The sequence below is a fragment of the Rhopilema esculentum genome, chromosome 16 (genome assembly GCF_057945365.1).
Source record: "Rhopilema esculentum isolate cy_ngs chromosome 16, ASM5794536v1, whole genome shotgun sequence".
Lineage (NCBI taxonomy): Eukaryota > Metazoa > Cnidaria > Scyphozoa > Rhizostomeae > Rhizostomatidae > Rhopilema > Rhopilema esculentum.
Genome location: NC_142830.1, coordinates 12,786,782 through 12,806,126, shown reverse-complemented (window position 1 = coordinate 12,806,126; position 19,345 = coordinate 12,786,782). Strand labels below are relative to the sequence as shown.

The following is a 19,345-nucleotide window of genomic DNA, read 5'->3' as shown; positions in this document are numbered from 1 at the left end:
TAGATCCATTAAATCTTAACCTCCACATCCCAACTCTTTTGTCACTGAAATCTTTCTTATACTGGCTGCATTGCAGTTTCGGGTTCCAAATGTCCTAGAATTGATGTCCTGGAAACAAAGTATCGAGACCCGCTAAATTCAAACGTAATATCGTTCCTGAACGAGCTATATTATCCTCTGCTCGGCATAATGTGTCCTTTCAATACAGCAAATAACCCTATACTGTTTGCAACAAGAATTTTCCAAACCACATTATGGATATCATTGGTTGTTGATGAGTCTTTTTAATAATAAAGTAATTGTTTCAAACGTAACTAGCATCAAATAAATAGGAAAGTAAGTGAGAAAAGCCTTCTGTTGGATAAGAACTTGCGAAGATTAATCTAGAACGGGTAACTTTGTTCGTTATAATGAAAACTTATCTTTAACAATGATAAACTTTGGTCCGTGACATTATGCCTTAAGGAAAGAGAAAACTCTCTGTCTAAATTACACAATTGCAACAAAAAGACAGGAGTTTTCGAGGTCAAAGGCATCAAAACAAAGAGAAAGATTTCTCCTTTCTCAATGTACTACTGTTTTGTAACTTTTGCATCAACTTCCTATCTTTTTGCATTAGGCGCTTCCTATGGCTAAACGGGTCTATTTACTTGAAATCCGCCAGCGATTATCGTTACATGGAAATATCAACGGAAGGAAAATTGCCGAGAAACAAAATGAGATTTGAAAGGATTTGAGGATATATTTGTTGTTATTTCCATTCACTCGATGGTTAAAATCAAAATTTGCCCACGGCCATTCTCAGATTCGCAAGCTCAGCCATAATTTGCATGTACTGTGGAGATCTAAACCCAGGAAATCCGCGCCGACTGAATGGTCATAAAAGTTTCAAATGCAAACAGCTCTTGGCTTTAAACTTTCTCACTTCCAGATGAATAATGGGGCATAAAACCCGTTCTGTAGTTACTTTGTGCCTTGAGCAATCATGTAGACAATGCGCATGGGCGGCCTATAGCATACTGCAGCGCTTAATAGAACGTACGCTAACGATAAGTAGCAACAACTGGACTTTAATCTTTCCGAAAAAAAACATTAAGACCGTCACAAATTCTATTTATGACATTTTAAGATGACTGAAGATTGAAGAAATATACATGGGCGTAGCAGATTCTAAACATTGAGAAGGGGGCTTAGTATGGTTCTTGCCCGAATATAATGGCTGCATGGAAATAAAATTACCTGCGCGGTGTCTGATATTCGATAAATTTTGCCTGATTAAAGAGAGGAGGCTGCAGCCCATCATTCTTTATGTATCTTAGCTAAAGGCAATATCTTAAAACTTAAAATCACAGACACTTTGAATCACGGAATCTTGGAAATATCTTCTGTTTCTAAAAACTTGGGGGCACGTTTGATATCTGTCTTAATGCTCACCTATTCATACCATGGCAAATTAAGCTTTTCTTTATTTGAAAAAGAAAGAGAAACTTAAAACAGGATGCGTTGGGAGAGGTTTATCAAAATGACAATTTACTTGTTAAGTACTTACTAAGTACTTAATGACATTTTACTTGTTAAATATCCTAAGTAAGTGCAAAGTACTTACTTAGGATACATGATGGAGCAAACAGTCAGAATTTCAAGGACTAAATGCTTTTACATCTGAAAACTATCAGAAAGTTTCTATAAACAAATATCAACTCTTCGAATTTCCTTAGCTCTTGTTCACCCTACCCCCATTGCCAACTGCACCCTTTGATTCGCCGTGTTTTGGCAGGAAACGGAGATAAAACAGGGGGATCTAAATCTTCAATCAATGTACGTTGTTATGATCCATGAAAAAGGTAGGAAATCATTGACCACAAAGTCTGGTTGGTAAAACAAATATAAAAGTCATTGCTTTGAGAAAATCAGGCTTGAGCCAAACTGCGAGAGAAGGTAATATAATATTTTAGAAAGATAACTCATTTTTTGTCAGATTAAGATCTTTTTCAATAAAGTGAAACTAGCTTCAAACGGCGCCGGCTAATAACCACCAAGGAAGGCCAGTGGGACTGGACACAAGGAATTTCTGCGCATTATTTTATGTTAATCTAATTTATTTTGTGATTTATGTACAATCAAGGCTGACCTCCTTTTCACGAATGCAACTTCTGAGGGCAAGGGGGCGAGTCCTCTCTTCCTCTGCTTCTCTAACACACATGCCGTATTTTCTCCAACAAACGCCCCTTTTTTTATTAAACTTCGCTTTCAAATGGAGGCCCTCACGAAAATCTAAAGAAGTTTGTTAAAGGCCTAGACGTTTCTCGTAGAAAATAGGCTTGTAGAAAATAAAATCTCTTTTTTAAGTTGGTCTTTGGTAAAAAGGCTTGGGTTTAGCTGTAAATGACCCGTGATTGGACAAATAGATAGATCCGGCACTAATTTGGCACTAAACTCGAGCCAAATAAATGTTCCGCATATCTTGCTTCAATAATGGGAAATGTTATTAATAGCAATTTAACATCTTTTCAGTATAACGTTGCAGCCTTTATAAGTTGTCTATTGTTATTTGTGTTAGGAAACAGGCTTAAGAAACCTTTTTGAGGGAAATATTTCCTTATTATAACTTAAATAGAGACATTGCTTCAATTTACAAAAAGATTTTACATAAAGGGGATGCGACTTAAGCGAGCTTAGAGATTATAATCTATTTTACGCGGTTGTTACAGTCTTCAATGAGAGGTACAGACTCTGCCTTAATCCGTACAATGACATATAATAGTAAACAGGAGCCTAGTATTTAAATACAATAAATAATTTAAGTAATGAATAAATTAGAAAGTGAAAAATTGCAACAGGATTACTTTTGTGTACATTGCGAGGAAAGTTGAAAGAAATAAATTTATGAACACTGGATGCAAATCTGTTGATCTCAGAAATAACCCTATTACTTCATTATCAATCGTTGTTATGAAGTCGTATGTTTAAATTTCACTTTTGATTAGCAGAGGCAACTACCTTTGACAACTTCTTCGTCTAAGTCCTAGTTTTCTAATTTATTTTGTTGGTTTTTAAAGAACCAGTTAATCGTAAAGATTGAAAGTAAAAGGACTTCCAGCAACAGACCTAGGGAAATAAGGGGAAATGGTTGTAGGGGATAAGTGGCGGCGACAGCCACCAGGCAGAGGGTCGAAACTGGTCGAGGGAAAAAATAGGCCATTTCCCTCTGGCTGCAAGAAAATGGCCCCTGTACGAACAAAGCCTAACAAAATGGAACGCGTATGTCTAGTTGCTAGACATGTTAAGACAGATTCAAAAACAAAGAACCACTGCTCGAAGAACTACCACTACTTACAAATGTTCTTATCAAATATAGACGAATACAAAACCGCTTCTATCGGCAACGGATTGGGGACATTGTCCCCAGTCCTTCCTGTGGCGCTGCCATTGTAGGGGATAAAGGGGGTTGTGAATGTGAAAATAGGCCGATCACCTCAACAAAGCAATTTAGGAAAATCGTACCTCTATCCGTAAGGCGCTTTATCAGATCTTTGCGAGTAGTTCTTTCAGTAGGCTGGATACCATCACTGAGAAGATACATAATTTTTGGCACTCCCTTTCTGCCATATTCGGTGAATTCTCGTTCGGCTTCGACTAGCGATATGTCTAGTCTTGTTGCTCCTCGTGGGTATTGTACCTAATTTGAACAAGATAACAAGTCAGAAATACTTCGCAAAAACGACCGTCATGAAATTTGACATCACACCTTATTTTATTTTATCTGCATTAAATACAATTTAGATGGACACACCCCACATCTAGCCCCTCGCTATTACCCCGAATATGCATTACGACATAAAAAGAAAATTTTGGGGTTCAATTTCAATATACGCCTGTCCTTTAGCAATAAAATGTGAGGTTCAACAGTTTTTCCAGTTCATGTGCAAGAACAGTAAAACAAATAGGGATATCCAACACTGATCACACGACTAAAGTGAAAGGAAGGGAGAGACTAGCTGGGACTTCTATTTATAAAACTTCCGAATTTCCTACTTATCTCAGTTTCAGACAATTTTTATTCGTTTTGTGAAAAATAAGTGTCCAATACATTGTAGATTAGTATTTTAGTACTTATATTGTTAACAAAAATTGATGTCTTTACGGGTGAAGATAGTGCAGTGCAAAAACTCTCTTTTTTGCTTTTCTACAAGGCAAAATTGTCGTTTTTGAGCAACCACCATCAAGATGGATTATTTGGACTTGATTTGTTTATGGCAGAAATTTCGAAAATTTTGCAAAACCTGAAATTATCCTTTGAGTTGGGTGGGATACGATGATTTTCATCAACACTTCCTTGCAACAAGCCCTTGACGATTCCCCCATTTTTATGGATTAAATTTGTGGCATAAATCAAGAAAATACAAACCCTTTGGAGGGCAGCCATAAAAGCCTCGTTGCTATTATACTCATTGAGTTTGATCTCTGTACGAGGCGATGTGCTAATGACAAGGACCCCAGCGTGGGCGCCTGTGTCACTAATCCCGCCATACTCTTCTATGACATTTTTCACAAACGACAGCTGGTTAGCGAAATCGGCTCCAACACTCCAAGAACCATCGATTAGAAAAAGAAGATCAACTGAAGCTTTTGTGTCACCTGCTTTTCCACACCCCTTTCCTGAAATTAAGAGAAAAATACTGAAATTAGTGACTGATGTTGAGAAATTTATTTGACTTTTGACGGTAGCAGTTACTATCAACAGCTGAACAATTGCACAGAACCTCGTCACTATTGCACAGAACCTCGTTTCGTTTTTTGCGCTGATTTTTATTTGACTTTCTAATGATAACTGATAAAAAATACAGTGTTCAAGTGACGAATAAGTATTGTGCGACAAACCAATGAACGGTCCAGCTTCCGTTCGAGATCAAAGATACATTTCCTTATCCAGAGTCACCGGCAACCGCAGTATCCTTCGACAAATGCAGACATATGATCTAACATGCAATTGGGAACATTGTGAAGTTCAAAAGAGCAACGCCAAGAGGATTGTTCTTAAAATTCAAATTTCATTTTTCTTGCTTGGTGTTAATGGCTCAGCAAAATAAGGTATTTTCATTCACCTGGAAATCTTTGTCGTTTAAATGAAAAGGATAAAAATGCTGCCCTCAATATATTCTTTTTCCTTTCGGAAAGAAATGTTTCCAAGCCCTGTCCCTACATGCAGAGATATTGTCCTTATACCCAGCTTAAGATGCATTTACCAAAACTCCAAGCGTCGAATGGACGATAGGGGTATTCCGGATTTTCTTTGTTGAAAATTGCAAATATAGAAAACCAACTGAGAGGCACATCTTTGATACTTGAACTCAAAAATGTAATTCCCTAAGTCCCATATTCCTTCATGAATGACTTTCCTGGAATTGATGTTGCAAGCACCATATCGCCGGCTGTTATCCCCAGGGAACTAAGTGGTACTAGAGAAATCCTATATTCCAGAAATCCTACTCAAGTGCAGCAAACTGGAGTATGATGCGGAAGTTTGGCAAGATCTGATATTGTTTTCTTGCAAAGGGATTAACAGTTGAAAGTCTCAAGCCGATGATGGAAAAAATGTCCATTTATATTTACACCGTCTGTCGTTAGCTTGCAAAACATTCAAAAATTGTACAATCTCTTTTTGAAAGAACATAATAATTTTCGCTATAGTTTCGTTTTATTAAAATATCTAAAGATTGGATTTTGCATTTGAACTTATCCCTTGGTAGTGATCATCACATCTGTTCCAGAAAGCGTTCCAAAATGCATGTCAGAATCTAAAACTTGCATAGGGAAGCCACTGGTGAAATGAGAGTATGGAAGGCACTGGTCGAGCAGTATGGAAACTAGACAATTCCATTTGAGTAGGGAATGGCGGGAATCTAGTCTCAAGGAAATTTCCTTTCTCGCTTTGAAAATGATACTGATTCCCAGAAAGTTAAGCCTCTTTTAGAATGAAAGATTCTCATAAAATTTTTCTATGTATCTTGAGTGGATATGAAAAAAAGGTGTATCGTGAATTTCGAGGTTAATCCAGCAGCTGGGGGCATACCCAACGCTAAGATATCAAAAATTGAGGCGGATATATACGTTATTTTTCACGAATGGTTCTGATATATTCGTTGATTCTGAGGCTTACACGAATTTCAACTACCAAGTGAAGGTAGTAATCGGGAAGGGTAACACTCAAGGAATTGCTAACACAAGATATAAGGAATAGGAAAAATTAAAATCTTAAGATGCACTTTATACATCTTCTATAAAAAATCTAGTAACTGAAAGGCACTCAGTCTTGGGGGCAAAAAACGTAATGCACTTATTTCGTGTTAAAACATTTGCTAATAGAAACGGGTATTGGAAACGTGGAAGAAACCAAGGAACTTTTAAGAATTTAAATGATCTTGAAGCAAAATGATGTAAGGAACTTTTTGATTTGGAATTAGCAAACCACCAAAATAAAGTGGGTTTCTCAATTGCGAAAGACCAGACACTGTGCTCCTATAAAAATGTTTCTTACATAATCTTTTTCAATATGCTTAAGGGGCTTCTTTATGTCAGATCCCCTATTGTAAATATGAAACAAAAAATAGCATCGAGTCAGAAATGTAGTACCATTGCATGTTCTTCATCTAACAAATAAAGTTTAAACCAAAATCGCTATTGTATTTCAGCTTGACCTTCTTGGGATTTGTTACGTAACTGTTGAAACAAGCCCTTGAGACATTTTCCGGACAGTCTTTAACGAGATGGCAATTGAGGACAGAACAGGTGAAAATACTCTTTTTTTGCATAGGGCTTGGTTTTTGAAGCAAGCTTTCTTAACAACTTGCTTTTAAACATGGTATACGTTGCTTGATGCCAAATTTTATATACTTTGATTTCAAATTCAGTCGTAGAATTTATTGTGTTCCAGACAGGCCTAGCTGAAGGAAACATTACGTAATACTAACACCAATGTTTTAGGTAGATATGTGTCTACCATAAACGATTAAGATCGATTATTGTCCCTTTGCTTGGGGTTCTGTTTTTTTTTCGTGTGTAAGTGGAAAAGCTATCCGTTAGCATTTTGCCACTTTACAGCGAAGCATTATAAGGCCTCAAAAAGCGTTCGAACTAGGAAGATAACACACATCAGAAACTTTTTTGAGCGTCCTTCCATAAACTTAAATAATCCTGATTGCCCTGATAAAGATATCTGACTTTTTAACATTGTCTGTTTTGGATCTCAGAACAACAAAGAAGGCACTTTCATTCGCTTCAGCAGTAGTGGCTTGAGTTGCGCAAGACAAACGTAGACGTGTTAGCCGTAGTTTATCAAGACATGGCGAGGCGATCCGACTTTCAGGTCTTATTTACCAAAATTATTATTAGAAGTACAAGGAAAAACAAGAGCCAAAAACTGGGAGATTTATATTCATTGCCAGACAATACCGACAATCCCGGACAAAATTATTGAAACAAAATGGCAAATTCGAATCCACCTCCCCCCCCCCCCCTCCTGAATCCCCTCTTTCCCCTACGGATCGATGTTTGATTTGTAGTTCTAACCTTTCTTCCTTCAAAATCATGAGTTCAACATTGAATTGAGGGGGGGGGGTGAGGGGGGTATTATTTTTCAAACAAGAAATAATATATCATTTTACATTGAAAAGTCTCAACAATTTTGTCTTGGACTGTAGATAACTGCGTTTTTAAGTCAAGCGAAAAACTGACTCTGGAAAATCAATTTGTGATGTTCTCCAGGAATTTGGATTATCGGATATATCGGTGACCACATGCTCAAGGCCTACTACTTGGCGCGTACTGTCGCTTCAAGCTAGAGACCTGTTTTCCTCAGGAATATAAACTACTTATATTTCAAAGATCGTTTCTGTTTAACTTTCCCCTGTGGTCTAAATTGTCTATGCAAGCGTGACTAGGAACGAATCCTTAAAACCACTCTTCATTATACTTTGATCTCATCCTTCATCTAATAAAAAGATGAATACTTATGAGTATAAACCTGATCAAAGCGACAAGGATAATAAATAGGAATTCAAACATCAAATCTTATACAGTGATGAGCCATCTTCTTAAACAGTGACACTGGTGGGCGATTTTGTAGCTGTTTGCTATCAAACGTCACTCCCCACGAAAAAATGTTTTATTACCTAATCGAGCCAAATATTTGTAATCGCCCAAATTTCGACAGCCCATTACAAACAACAAGATAAATTGATAGAGAAGTTCCTTTCTTATCTTGGAATATATGCAAGGAAAATTAACTAGCTCTTGGCTATAAAACGTAGGGAAGAGAGTAAACTCTGGGAACCAATCGTTTTAAAGAAAGTTACAATCGCCTAATACCCTGTCGACAGAATTTTATCGGTCAAGAGAACTGTTAAGAATCAGATGAAGTCAGCCCACAGTACAACAAGGCCACAGATCTGTGTCAAGAGTGTCAAGAAATTCTGAATTCGAGCTATGCTCTCAACACAATATGATGCAGATAGAAAAAGGTTGGGCATCATCAAGCTTGAATTGCATGTAATAATTGGCGTTCCGGTAAAAATTGTCCCCTCCCCCCACAGCGCCCCCAACTTAAACGCCATCATTACTATACGATCCATCACGGTGCTAAGTATCGATATTTTTATCGAGACGTTGCCTTATATATCAACAAATGCGATTGCTTCAGGATATTTTGGTTCTACTATCTGTGTGGTGTTTTTAGACGACACAAGCCATATTAACCAAAGCCTATTGTCGGTTTGCTTGAGGGCCAACATAACAGTTATTAGTTGGGTACATCAAGACTACATTTTCAGTGTTAAATCGTGTGTTGCCAGTAGGCTTTAGTGCCTTGGTCCTTCCTCTCGACATGACCACACCTCGTGATTTCTACGCCTGGGATTACAGAGAGCTGGTGACTCTCCTCACTCTTGAGGGAAAGGTTGGTCATGTCAGGGGCTCGAACCACAGACCCTTGATCCTCGCAACTGATTGGCAGTTAACGGGTAACAAGCGACCCCTATCTCCAAGATACAGGAATCAACCTCCCGGGGCCCACCAACTCTATGATAATTACCCCCAAATAACGGCCACTTTTGTCTGAGTCGGCAACATCCTGTCCAGTGGGTCGGGGAACAGCCTCTGCGGCTTGGGGGCAACAGTCAGCCAAGGTAATTAAGGTCGAGAGAAACCTGTCATAGGAGCAGAGAAACCCTTATGCCTTCTGACAGAACAAAGGGTTACCATCCACGACACTGGAGAGAAGTTAAAAGTATACCCCAGTAGCACCTTATCAAAATCTTTTCGATTTAAGAATGAGGGGGAAGAGATAAAATATAAATTTTAAAGTTTTAAAACATTCTAGAGATACGCAAATGTCCATGTTTGTGTCTCTACCTAGCTTTCGAGGAACAAAATGTTCTCGACAAACTTGCTTACTTTTGGGGCCTGCCAAAATGTTCAAAATAAAATTTAGCATTACCGCATAGGTTAATATTGCGGGTAAATACATATGAAATTAGAGAAAAAGCCCAGTTTGTCTTATGAGGTGTACACAAATAACGTTTATTGGCGCAAAACAAACTTAGATTAATTGCGACCATTATTACACAATTCGGCTCTGAATTCATAGAACAGCAAAACCATGAAATAAACAAAAATTTGATAAAACCGCTAAGAGCATAGCTAACAGTGAAGATGTTAGTAAGTTTGTGATGAAGCAACGTTTGCAATGCTTAAGAAGATGCCAGTATCGGAATAAGAATCTTTGGCAAAACCGAACACTGTTTTAGACAAGATATAGTCCTTTGCAAGCACTGCCTTGCCCGAGGGTGTTAGGGAAACAGATTAGTCCATAGTATCCATGTCGAGAAAATTATATGTTTGAGACAGCTTTGCTTGAAACTGTTAATTGAACTGTATGATTTCATTTACTTTGCCTAATGCGATTCGAATCGTTTGATGCACCCCTGCTGTCTACACGTCTGCTTCGCTATTTCGACCGGTGGGTGTACCTAGCACATGTCTGATAGCATGGCAGGAAACCCCATCGAAAAAAGTATTTCACAAATGATTAACAGATCAGCTCTTCACAAAATCAGTCACTAAAGACAACAAAAAAGGACGTTTGCGAGACTGGGCTTCGCACGGAATGCTGTCGAGCAGTCACTGTGATCTAAAGAACGAATGTTTTACCTTCAAACTCATGATAATCCGAAACGACACTTGGCCGAAAAAGGGATTTGCCCTACCGATGAACGGGGAGGACCCGCCTGAAAATTGAGTATGGATCGCATAAATAATGCGTAGAAATTAAGTTACACGAGTTTCAGTAAGGAAAAATAAGGTGAACGTTTCCAAAGATCTCATTGTCGTTCTGCAACTTTTCAAGTAGACAGCCGAAACAGTATCTTCACATTCGTACAATCACAGCAAGATGGTGGGAAAATTCTCCTTATGGTGAACTGGTCGGCTCTAACGATTAAATATAAATTCAAGCCTTGTGTTTAGATTACTAAATAATTCATGAAGGGAGAATAACAAATCTTTTGTCTGATGTGGTTGCTCTCTAACTGTAGAATTACCATCAATAGGAAGTACGGATTGATAGATATTATCCAGTATTAGCAAAAAAACAAGAGCCGATTTCATAAATTTTCAGAGACAGGTTGGTTTTACGGCTTATATCGTAACATGGTGTTGATATCACCCCCGATTTCCATCTACATAACTGACATTAGAGTCAGAATTTATTTTTCTTTAAACGTGTGGAGTCTATTTAAAAAGGGCGAATTCAAAGTATTTGTCATCGGCTGTTGCAAAATGCAAATAAACTCTATTCTCAGAATGTACCCTGCCTGCAAAAGCAGTGGTAACTTGTAGACTTGATATCAACATATAGCGGTTGCTTTAAAGGGAGTAAAGTTTTCTAGTGATAACTTGAGGGCAGATTGGTTAGCTGATCGACGAAAAAAATTTCCACTTACCGAGTACATATTGAGAAATTCCAAAACACGTGAACCATAATATTGCTAAGCCGAACCTCAAGCCGGCAATTCCCATATCTTGTGTAACACAATGTCACTTGGTCGTCAAAAGGCACAACCTGGCCAATTTTTTTAAATAAATAAGTTAAGAAAGTCGTGTCCTCTCGATTATATCCTTTTTCAGTGAGCAGCATCAATGTATTATTTCAGGTAATGCAATATTGGAACAGTTTGAAACTACCACTCCGTGGCAAAGACCTAGTCGTGGTCCTTCTGCGAGCAGTGTATCAACTGTAAAGAGCCTACTGGAGCCAGCGAACGGTTAAGTACCTTGACCAGTATTGTCATCAATCTGTAACTTGATAATTAGTGGTTGCAACGAAAACCCACACTATAAAACAGGCAAAACGCTTCGTTATCCTTTTAATTTGCCTTCTTGCCCGTCCGACGTTCACTGACTAGCAACGCGTAGGTATAGTCAGAAATCTACGTGTGTTCTCGCCAGTTCAAGCTATCGGAAACGACGTGCGGGGAGGAAAATGGAGAAATGTCACAAAAAAGTAAACTTGTATTTGTAAGCCGTGGCCCCGTGTCCTTTATCCGCTGTTCAAAATCGACGGGAAAGAATACGAAGACAATGGGCTTTTCATTGTGTGTCATTACGGATTAACTTCCCAGTAAGCTATTGGTCAACCCGATGCGGTTGCGAATGACCGCCTGGACCAGAAAGCAAGCAAAACCAGAGATTATCCGGTTTCAAAGTTACAAAAAATCCTGTGAAGTAATAATATAGATATCATCAAATAACAACCAGTCTTTGATGTATTGGCTGCGTGAAAAAATTGACGTTTTTGTTGATGGTTCATGAAGTAGATTTGTGCTGAAAGCGATGAAATTGACACCAATAAGTAAATGAAAGGTGCAAATCGAATTTGTTGTATTGATTGACCAAATCAAGAGACTTTAATTGCGACGATTAGGAGATACATGTAGTTTAGCGAATAAACAAATTGTTATACCTTTCTTCGACTTTAAGCAGCTTTAAACGGCATCAGGAATTTTTTCTCCCAGTTAGGCCCACTAGCACCTTCCTGTGGCTGGCTTAAAATATTAATATTTTTGCAGCTATTGAAATTAAAATCCAAATGGGACAAAAGGGCCCACTCGCTTTGGGATTTGATCACATTCATATTTTTGGAAACAATAAAGTCCAATTATTTGGTTTTCACCGATTGTTATTAGAGTCATGGCTGTCCAAAAATCTTGATGTGATTTAAGAGAATTAAACTCTTTCTTTATAAGAAAAATTTTATAAGAACACGAGCCTCAAAATTGGTCAAAAGTTAAGAACAAATTAACAAAAAGCTGAGGCTGAGCTACTGTAAAATGCAATAACTACGAAGATTTTTAAACACGTATGGGTGCTTTTTCGATGAATTCGATTGTCAGCAAATGAAGGTTGTCCAGGCACGGATCTAGACCGGTAGCACAGGTATCAAGAAACCGGACAAATTCTAAGAGCTATGTTTCTCTGTAAATCTTGAATTTTTTAATCTAAAATTTCAATTGCAACAATTGCTGCATTTCTCCCTGACTGACTACAGTTCTTCTGTTTACATTTTAAATTGAAACCCCACAAGATTCTGACAGAGTTCCCAGCTTCCTAATTCATCTTTATCCCATAGTATCCGAGGAATTTAATATTGAGGAAATCAGTACAGTTTGGAATATGCTATATTTGCGCCCATATTGAATGAAACCTGTGGCTATTGTTTTCTGAAAACATGTGAAAACCGGTGCCCATATGTTTCCCTTACGCGAGAAAAACCGGTGACTAAAAAGCATACTCCTTAAAACATAAGCATACAAAATGTAATACGGATGCAAATAGTAATCTGAGGTTTTTTATTGAGGAACTAGTCTTTCTTTCCCGGAAAAAATCATGAAAATTGGAAGCGAAGTTGAAAGACGAAGATCAAAGGCCATGCTGAACGTAGTAAACTTGTGGCATTTTAGATAAAGTGTAGGCAAATTAATCACATTTCACTAACCGCATTATCAACTTTTAGCAGTATTTATGGACCACGAACACACAGATCTGTAACGGGGTAAAGCACCCCGAAACCGGTCAAAATTTGGCTAGATCTGCGCCTGTTCTCGCTCACTTTTTTGGAAAATGAGGGCTAAACAACTCCCTAGGGCGAAAAAGCAAGCAATCGCACTGCTTACACCCTATTGATTTAAGAAGAAATTAAGAACAATCCAGCCTCAGATTTTCGAAAAAATTTAGAAGAGTCAGCCTGAACTTGAATTAAAAAAAAATTGTAAGTGTGTATCATTAGATACTCAGGGAAATAGAAACAATACAGAAACGAACTTCTAATAAACTTAAACCAGATCTCCTTAACCGATCTCAACAAGAATCCTACAAGCGTACCCCATCGCTGTTGTTTGAATTCCAATCTGAAGTTCACTAGCAAGACTGATACCAAATATTCCACCCAGAAAGACCCAAACTTCCTTCAAACCCCGACACATGTATTCATTCACTTTTCACCTGGTAACGGGAATAAATTTTACAGGGATAATTTTTTGTTTAATTCTACCTTGTTTGGAATTGTCAATTTTCATACAAGAATTATTATATCACATTTTCTCATGATACCCTCGAGCTTCCTTCTAGACAAATGCACTCCTTACCTTCCCCGGCCCCCTCGAGCGAAGAAATTTCACACTGATACAAATTTCAATGTTTTGGTCGGAAACTGGTCAACTTTGTGACAATTTCCTCAACAGCGGCCCCTTGTCATGTCATGAATACACAAGTTATGTTCTTTTCCGCACAGAAATTCAAAGATAAAAATATCAAGTGATTAACTTTGTTTTGCACCGCAGGATGTTAACGTCATCCTAGCATCGAGATTCGTTGTAACTCTCACACCTTTGAATTTTTATATTCAAGTGGATTCAGCGCAACGTCAAAATAATTCACCACGAAGGTTTAATAAACAAAGGCAATTTCGTGGTCTTCTTATTTGAAAGTTAAACACCGAAAACAAAAGCCTTTTTTAGAAACTGCTGGTAAAATGATGTAACGAGTCATAGTCAATTGAAAAAGCCCCTTTTCAAAGCTTTTTCAATTGAATGTGAACAAATAAGGGATGGTTTTTCGAGGCAAGGATTGGGTGTTTGATAATGATTAGATTTCGGTGCTACAACCTTTCAGCTGACTGGGAAATGATGGAAAAGCCCAATTTTACAATCTCATTTTGAACTTTAAGATTGAAAAGATATGAAGATGTCACCTGAAAAATTGCAAAAAAGTCAAATTTTGGAGTTATTCGAAAACTACCAAAAAAAATTTCTCGAATAAAAGCCGTCCGAATGACATCAGAGTATTTGGAGTGTCGGAACCTCCCTTCCCCCTCCCTACACACACACACACACACACCACACATGCACACACACAAACAACCAGCAATTAGTCTATTCCTGTATGTAACAACATGAAAGAACCAAAGATACAACATTAAGAAGCAAAAATTAAATATCTATCAAGTAATATCTAATACATTTTGTGTAAACATATCGAGGACTTCGATTAAAATGGCAACTTCGAAATAGAAGAGCATATAAAACATGAGAAGGGACAAACTTTACTAAAATTTTAAATTGAATGATTTAGAAGCTAGCTACAAGTCTCAAAATGTAAGTTGTTGAAAGTTTTCATTTAATGATCACATATGAAAACATAAGAAATTTAAGCATCGAAAACAGCAACCTGCAATAGATAGCATTTTTAAGGGTAGCATCAATGGATAGCAAATGGATGGCTTATTGAAAGTTTGTAGTTTTAGAGTGGGGGCTTATTCAAGGGGAGGGCCTTTACGAGGTGGGGGGGGGGCAATTCGAGGATTTACGGTATTCAATGTGGTGTAAGGGTGAAATATTTCAACAATACAGTAATGTGCTGAACAGGAAACGACAAATCCAGTATGACGTTGAAGGTTTTTGAGAAATATAGCATATTTATAGCATTTCATCTTCTCCATCACTGCACATGCTTATTAACGTAAAACTTTCCAATTTTACGTTAAGAAAGTGTTAGGAAATTTTTTGTGCTGAAATTAGGAAATAGCTAAGAAAGTCTGAGGGCTGGACTGAAAAAAACTTTATTATAAAAAAACGTGTACAATGAAATCCAATAGAATATGGTTCTTATCCTTTTCCGTTATCTTATTTTATCTTCATCCAAGTTATCAATCCGAGGCTATTAACCTTCCTCGAAACGTTATGACCTTCCCTGATGGCATTGATATGAAAATGGATATCTGAACCTTTTGTGGTCTAGGAAAGGCACACCTTTGACCGATAAGTTATCTCGCACCAAGATGTTAACCATCTGTTTTGTCTTCTGCTTTTGCAGAATTTAAAACTAAATGTTGATCGGGTGGGAGATGATGCTTTCCCGAGATACAGAAGGGCTTTGTCGAAAACTGGAAAAAACCTCTGAATAATAAATAGATCGAGCTTCATTCTTAATCCATGTTTAGCAAAAATGTCATCCCCAGTGGACCAGTGGCACTGCTACCAGCACTGGGGCAATTAACTTCGGGAGATGGATAGAATGTAAGGTCATTTTGTTTTTGGAAAAGGAAATTTGTTAGTCAGCTCGATCTGTGATTTCTCGCATAACGTTCTAAGCTGAAGCCATAGCAGACTTACATTAATTTGCTTCTATTGTACATATTACCTTGGCCATGGCTACCCTGGCCTCCCCCCCCCCTGTGGCGTGGGCCCTATCGTCTAATATTTTCTTGACTATAATCTGACTGAATCAATAGTTCTTTTTTCTGGATATGGTATTTCTATCTGGTCTCCCAGTATAGTTGGAGCGTTGGATGTGCTTCCTAATGTTGAAACTACGTTTAGGCCTAGATAAAGATCTGCAACTTTTTTTGTCTCTTGCCAATGTTCTTTAAAAAAAGCTTTTCTCTTGCATCATTCACTGAATCAAGTCTTTTTCCAACACACCCAGCATATGTACTTCTTTAATCTTTGACAACGCTGGCACTCGGCCTCTACAATTTCTTTTACAATTTACCCTCTTTTTAGGGTTTATTTAGAAAAGTCCTTCACGTTCTTAGACATTCCTGATGAAATAGAAACTAAAATGATAAATCAATCCTTAAAAAACTGGATTCCGAAATGCTTGTCGGGGACTTTGCAAATTATGCTCCACGGAGAACAGACTTAGTTTGAAGCTTTTGAATACTGTTTATTATTCTTGGGTTACATTGGAAAATCAGTTTTTTACACGTAGAGCTTCCTCGCCTTACAGAATATAAATGTTAGAGAAATTGTGAAGGAAATAGGAGGTCAGTTATAGAATGGGGTCAGCCACAAAGGCTACATATGATGGTTATTGATTAGCAAACCATTGCCACGTAAAAAAGCCATAGCTTTTCAAAACGCAGTTGTAAGATGGGGTGCTTTTCCAAATTTTAAAGGGTCTAGTCAGCAAAAGTTCCCCCCCCCCCTCCAAATTTCTAACTCTGGCTACGCCACTGCTTCTTTTCTTCTTTACCTTGAAGTTGTAAACTAAATTTCAATAATGGTTTTTTCCATCATTTACCAATTACCTGAAGGGTGTGGCACCGAAATCCACTTATTGCCTAACACCCCTCACCCCCCCCCCCCCATCATCGTTGCTTAAAATACATGTCCGTTATAGGGATGCGGCCGTTGTAGAGAAATGTCCGATATGGCGATGTCTGTGGCAGTAGAGTATTGGCTATAGGGTGAATTACGTCGTTGGGAGGTGATCTAAAATAAAATCGTGGATCTAAAATGTGCTAGAGCCGACAAACACAAGGCAATTTTGAATCACTTGGATATAAGCTTGTTGTGTGCTATTCGTATCATTCGTGTTTCAATAGAAATATGTTTCTATAATGGTGTTTTCTTTGTTCGTGGAAGTATTATAGATGTCTGTTTAGAAGGGAAATTCAATCTCGAATGATTTTAATTTACTGATAACGTTTATTGAACATAGACCATAAAGGTCAAGGCTAATCTATGAATATTAGTTCATCGAGATGCCATGTCAAAATGAAATTGAATTTAAATCTTTCTATTCAAACATCTAACAGGTTATTCAGAAATTGTACATTTCCTGTCTAAGATAATGAAAAAAGGTCATGATATAACAAACTGTGATTTAGTGATTATAACGTTATCGTAGGTTAAAAAATTAATCAATCTGAAAAGATTGACTGCTCAAAGAAAAATGTCAAAGATTGACAATTTATTGAAATTTTTATCTCCAGAAGCCCGCAAGGTATGTTTTAAGATCTTTTTCAGCTTTTGATCTGAGAAGAAAAAACATCTTTAGGCCGTTTTGTCCTGATCGTATAGGTGGCTATTTGGCTTGACTAGGTAGTTCGGGAAGAAGGGTTAGGGATTGCAAATCAAGATAATTCTAAATGATTCTCCATGTTGTCTAAACATCAATATAAGCAGAGAGCAATAAGAATTTAAGATAACATCTTGGATCATTTCTAATTTCAAGGAAACTGCACATTTTGATGAAAATGGGTGATTTTTTGGCAGGATCCTTTAGAAATCTTTGCTGATCACGCAACAATTAAGTAGCAAGAAGAACAGTCCATTTATGGTTTTTGATATCAAGATTGATATCTCATCTAAGACAATTGATAATACAAGAGGTTGACCGATTACACTTTTGACAAGTCGTTCATGATAACAACGTGATTTTAATTGTAATGTTAATTTTCTGCATTTCATCTTGTTTTTTCCAGTGGGAAATACATTTGAAAAAAAAAATTTGGAAAAAATCTGATTGAAATTTCTTATAATATTTGCAAAATTGAAACTAAATATACAATTCACAAGCAGTTTTGATTTTTGCCATATATTGTTTGTTTGATTATTTAGCAATGGCTAATATTTTCTCAGCTATGATATGTTCAAATTGTACAAAAAGGGTACGGAGAGGTTACAGAGGCTCCTGGGGTAAAAAGGGAAAATGCGGATCAACAGCGAACGGAGCAAGGAAAAAATTTGGCAATTACACCTCTTAGATTAGATTAAAATACATTTCAGAACGATTTCTTGCAGTAAATTCGTAACAGATGGCGTCAAAGAGTCAGATGGTAGGGGCAACCAGCCCGAACAGGCAAGTTAAGGGTAAGATTTAAGGAATATATAGTGTTCTCCTCGCGACTAACTGAAAAATGTAGCTTAACAACGGTATGATATCTAAAAAATTGTGATTTGGACCCTACCATTGAGAAAGTTCTCTTAATTCTTTATGTTTCTAACACATGAAAGTCCTAGAAAAATTTCCTTTGAATTCTTGTTGTAGTGATTTTATACCAGCGTCACATTTCATCTTAATCTATTTTTTGAAATGTAATGGTGCAACAGAATAGAAAAACCAAAAAAATACTATTTTCGAGACACGAAATTCGACAGATGTCGCTAAAAATTGGTATTGTTAATAAAAAATGTGATAATTGTGAAAAAAATTGACAAAAAATATAAAGAATGTGTGACAGTTCTGATTGGAAATGTGACAAAAGAGCTTTGCCTACCAGTTTAATCGCTATTAAGGAAAAGATAATGAAGAAACTACAGTTGAATCCCGCGAGTATGAACTCTATAGGCTAAACAGCTAAGGAACCCCCTTTCATTTAGACCCTATCGGCGCATCGTTTTCTCCAGAAACTGTAAACTGTTGTTCTGGTAGTACCAAGATTGTTGTTCTGGAGAAAATATGCATGTAAATCTTTTACCAAATCTGTTGTTATGGTGTTACGAAGTCTCTCCTTGCTTGGAATAAACAATTTTATTGATTCCTAAATCCAGTTTATGTAAAATCCCTTTCAGGATACCAATGGCTTCAAAATTCCGTTGAAAATATCAAGGGGTGAAACGGAACTGAGCTTTGACCCCTAAAACAGTATCACTCAGTAGCATTCCACAAGGATCGTGTTTCAGGCCTTTTCTGTTTACTTTACATACCATGCCAAATGCCAAAGTTTGCGCCTTATATGAGTGTTGATGACATATATATTTATATATTTATACTTTATATACGCTTATATACTTTTTGACTATCAAGCTCATTAACTTTTGGACTACTGGAAAATGATTCGGAATAATTAGGGATATGTCATAATAAAAAGGGACCAGTCTTCAATTTCGTAATACCGGGAAGTTTATAAAAAGCTCAGCTCATAGTAGCAGAATTGTGGGGTAGAGAGATATCCAGAATAAAATAGAAAGTATCAAGAAGTTCAACCTTTCCTTAAAAACCCCATAGT

The 19,345-nt window shown here is 37.3% G+C and overlaps 1 protein-coding gene across 1 annotated transcript in view; it reads right to left on the bottom strand.

Annotated features, from left to right (window-relative positions):
- The window catches only part of LOC135681977 (uncharacterized), a 74,894-nt gene extending 62,723 nt beyond the window's left edge, over positions 1-12,171 (bottom strand). The window contains exons 1-3 of the mRNA XM_089113054.1: positions 10,998-12,171; positions 4,409-4,659; positions 3,505-3,679 (exon numbers count right to left, since the gene is read on the bottom strand). Coding sequence (XP_088969180.1) covers positions 3,505-3,679; positions 4,409-4,659; positions 10,998-11,073 — 502 coding nt within the window. The 5' untranslated portion in view covers positions 11,074-12,171. The remainder of the gene's footprint in view (positions 1-3,504; positions 3,680-4,408; positions 4,660-10,997) is intronic.
- Positions 12,172-19,345: the final 7,174 nt, after the last annotated feature.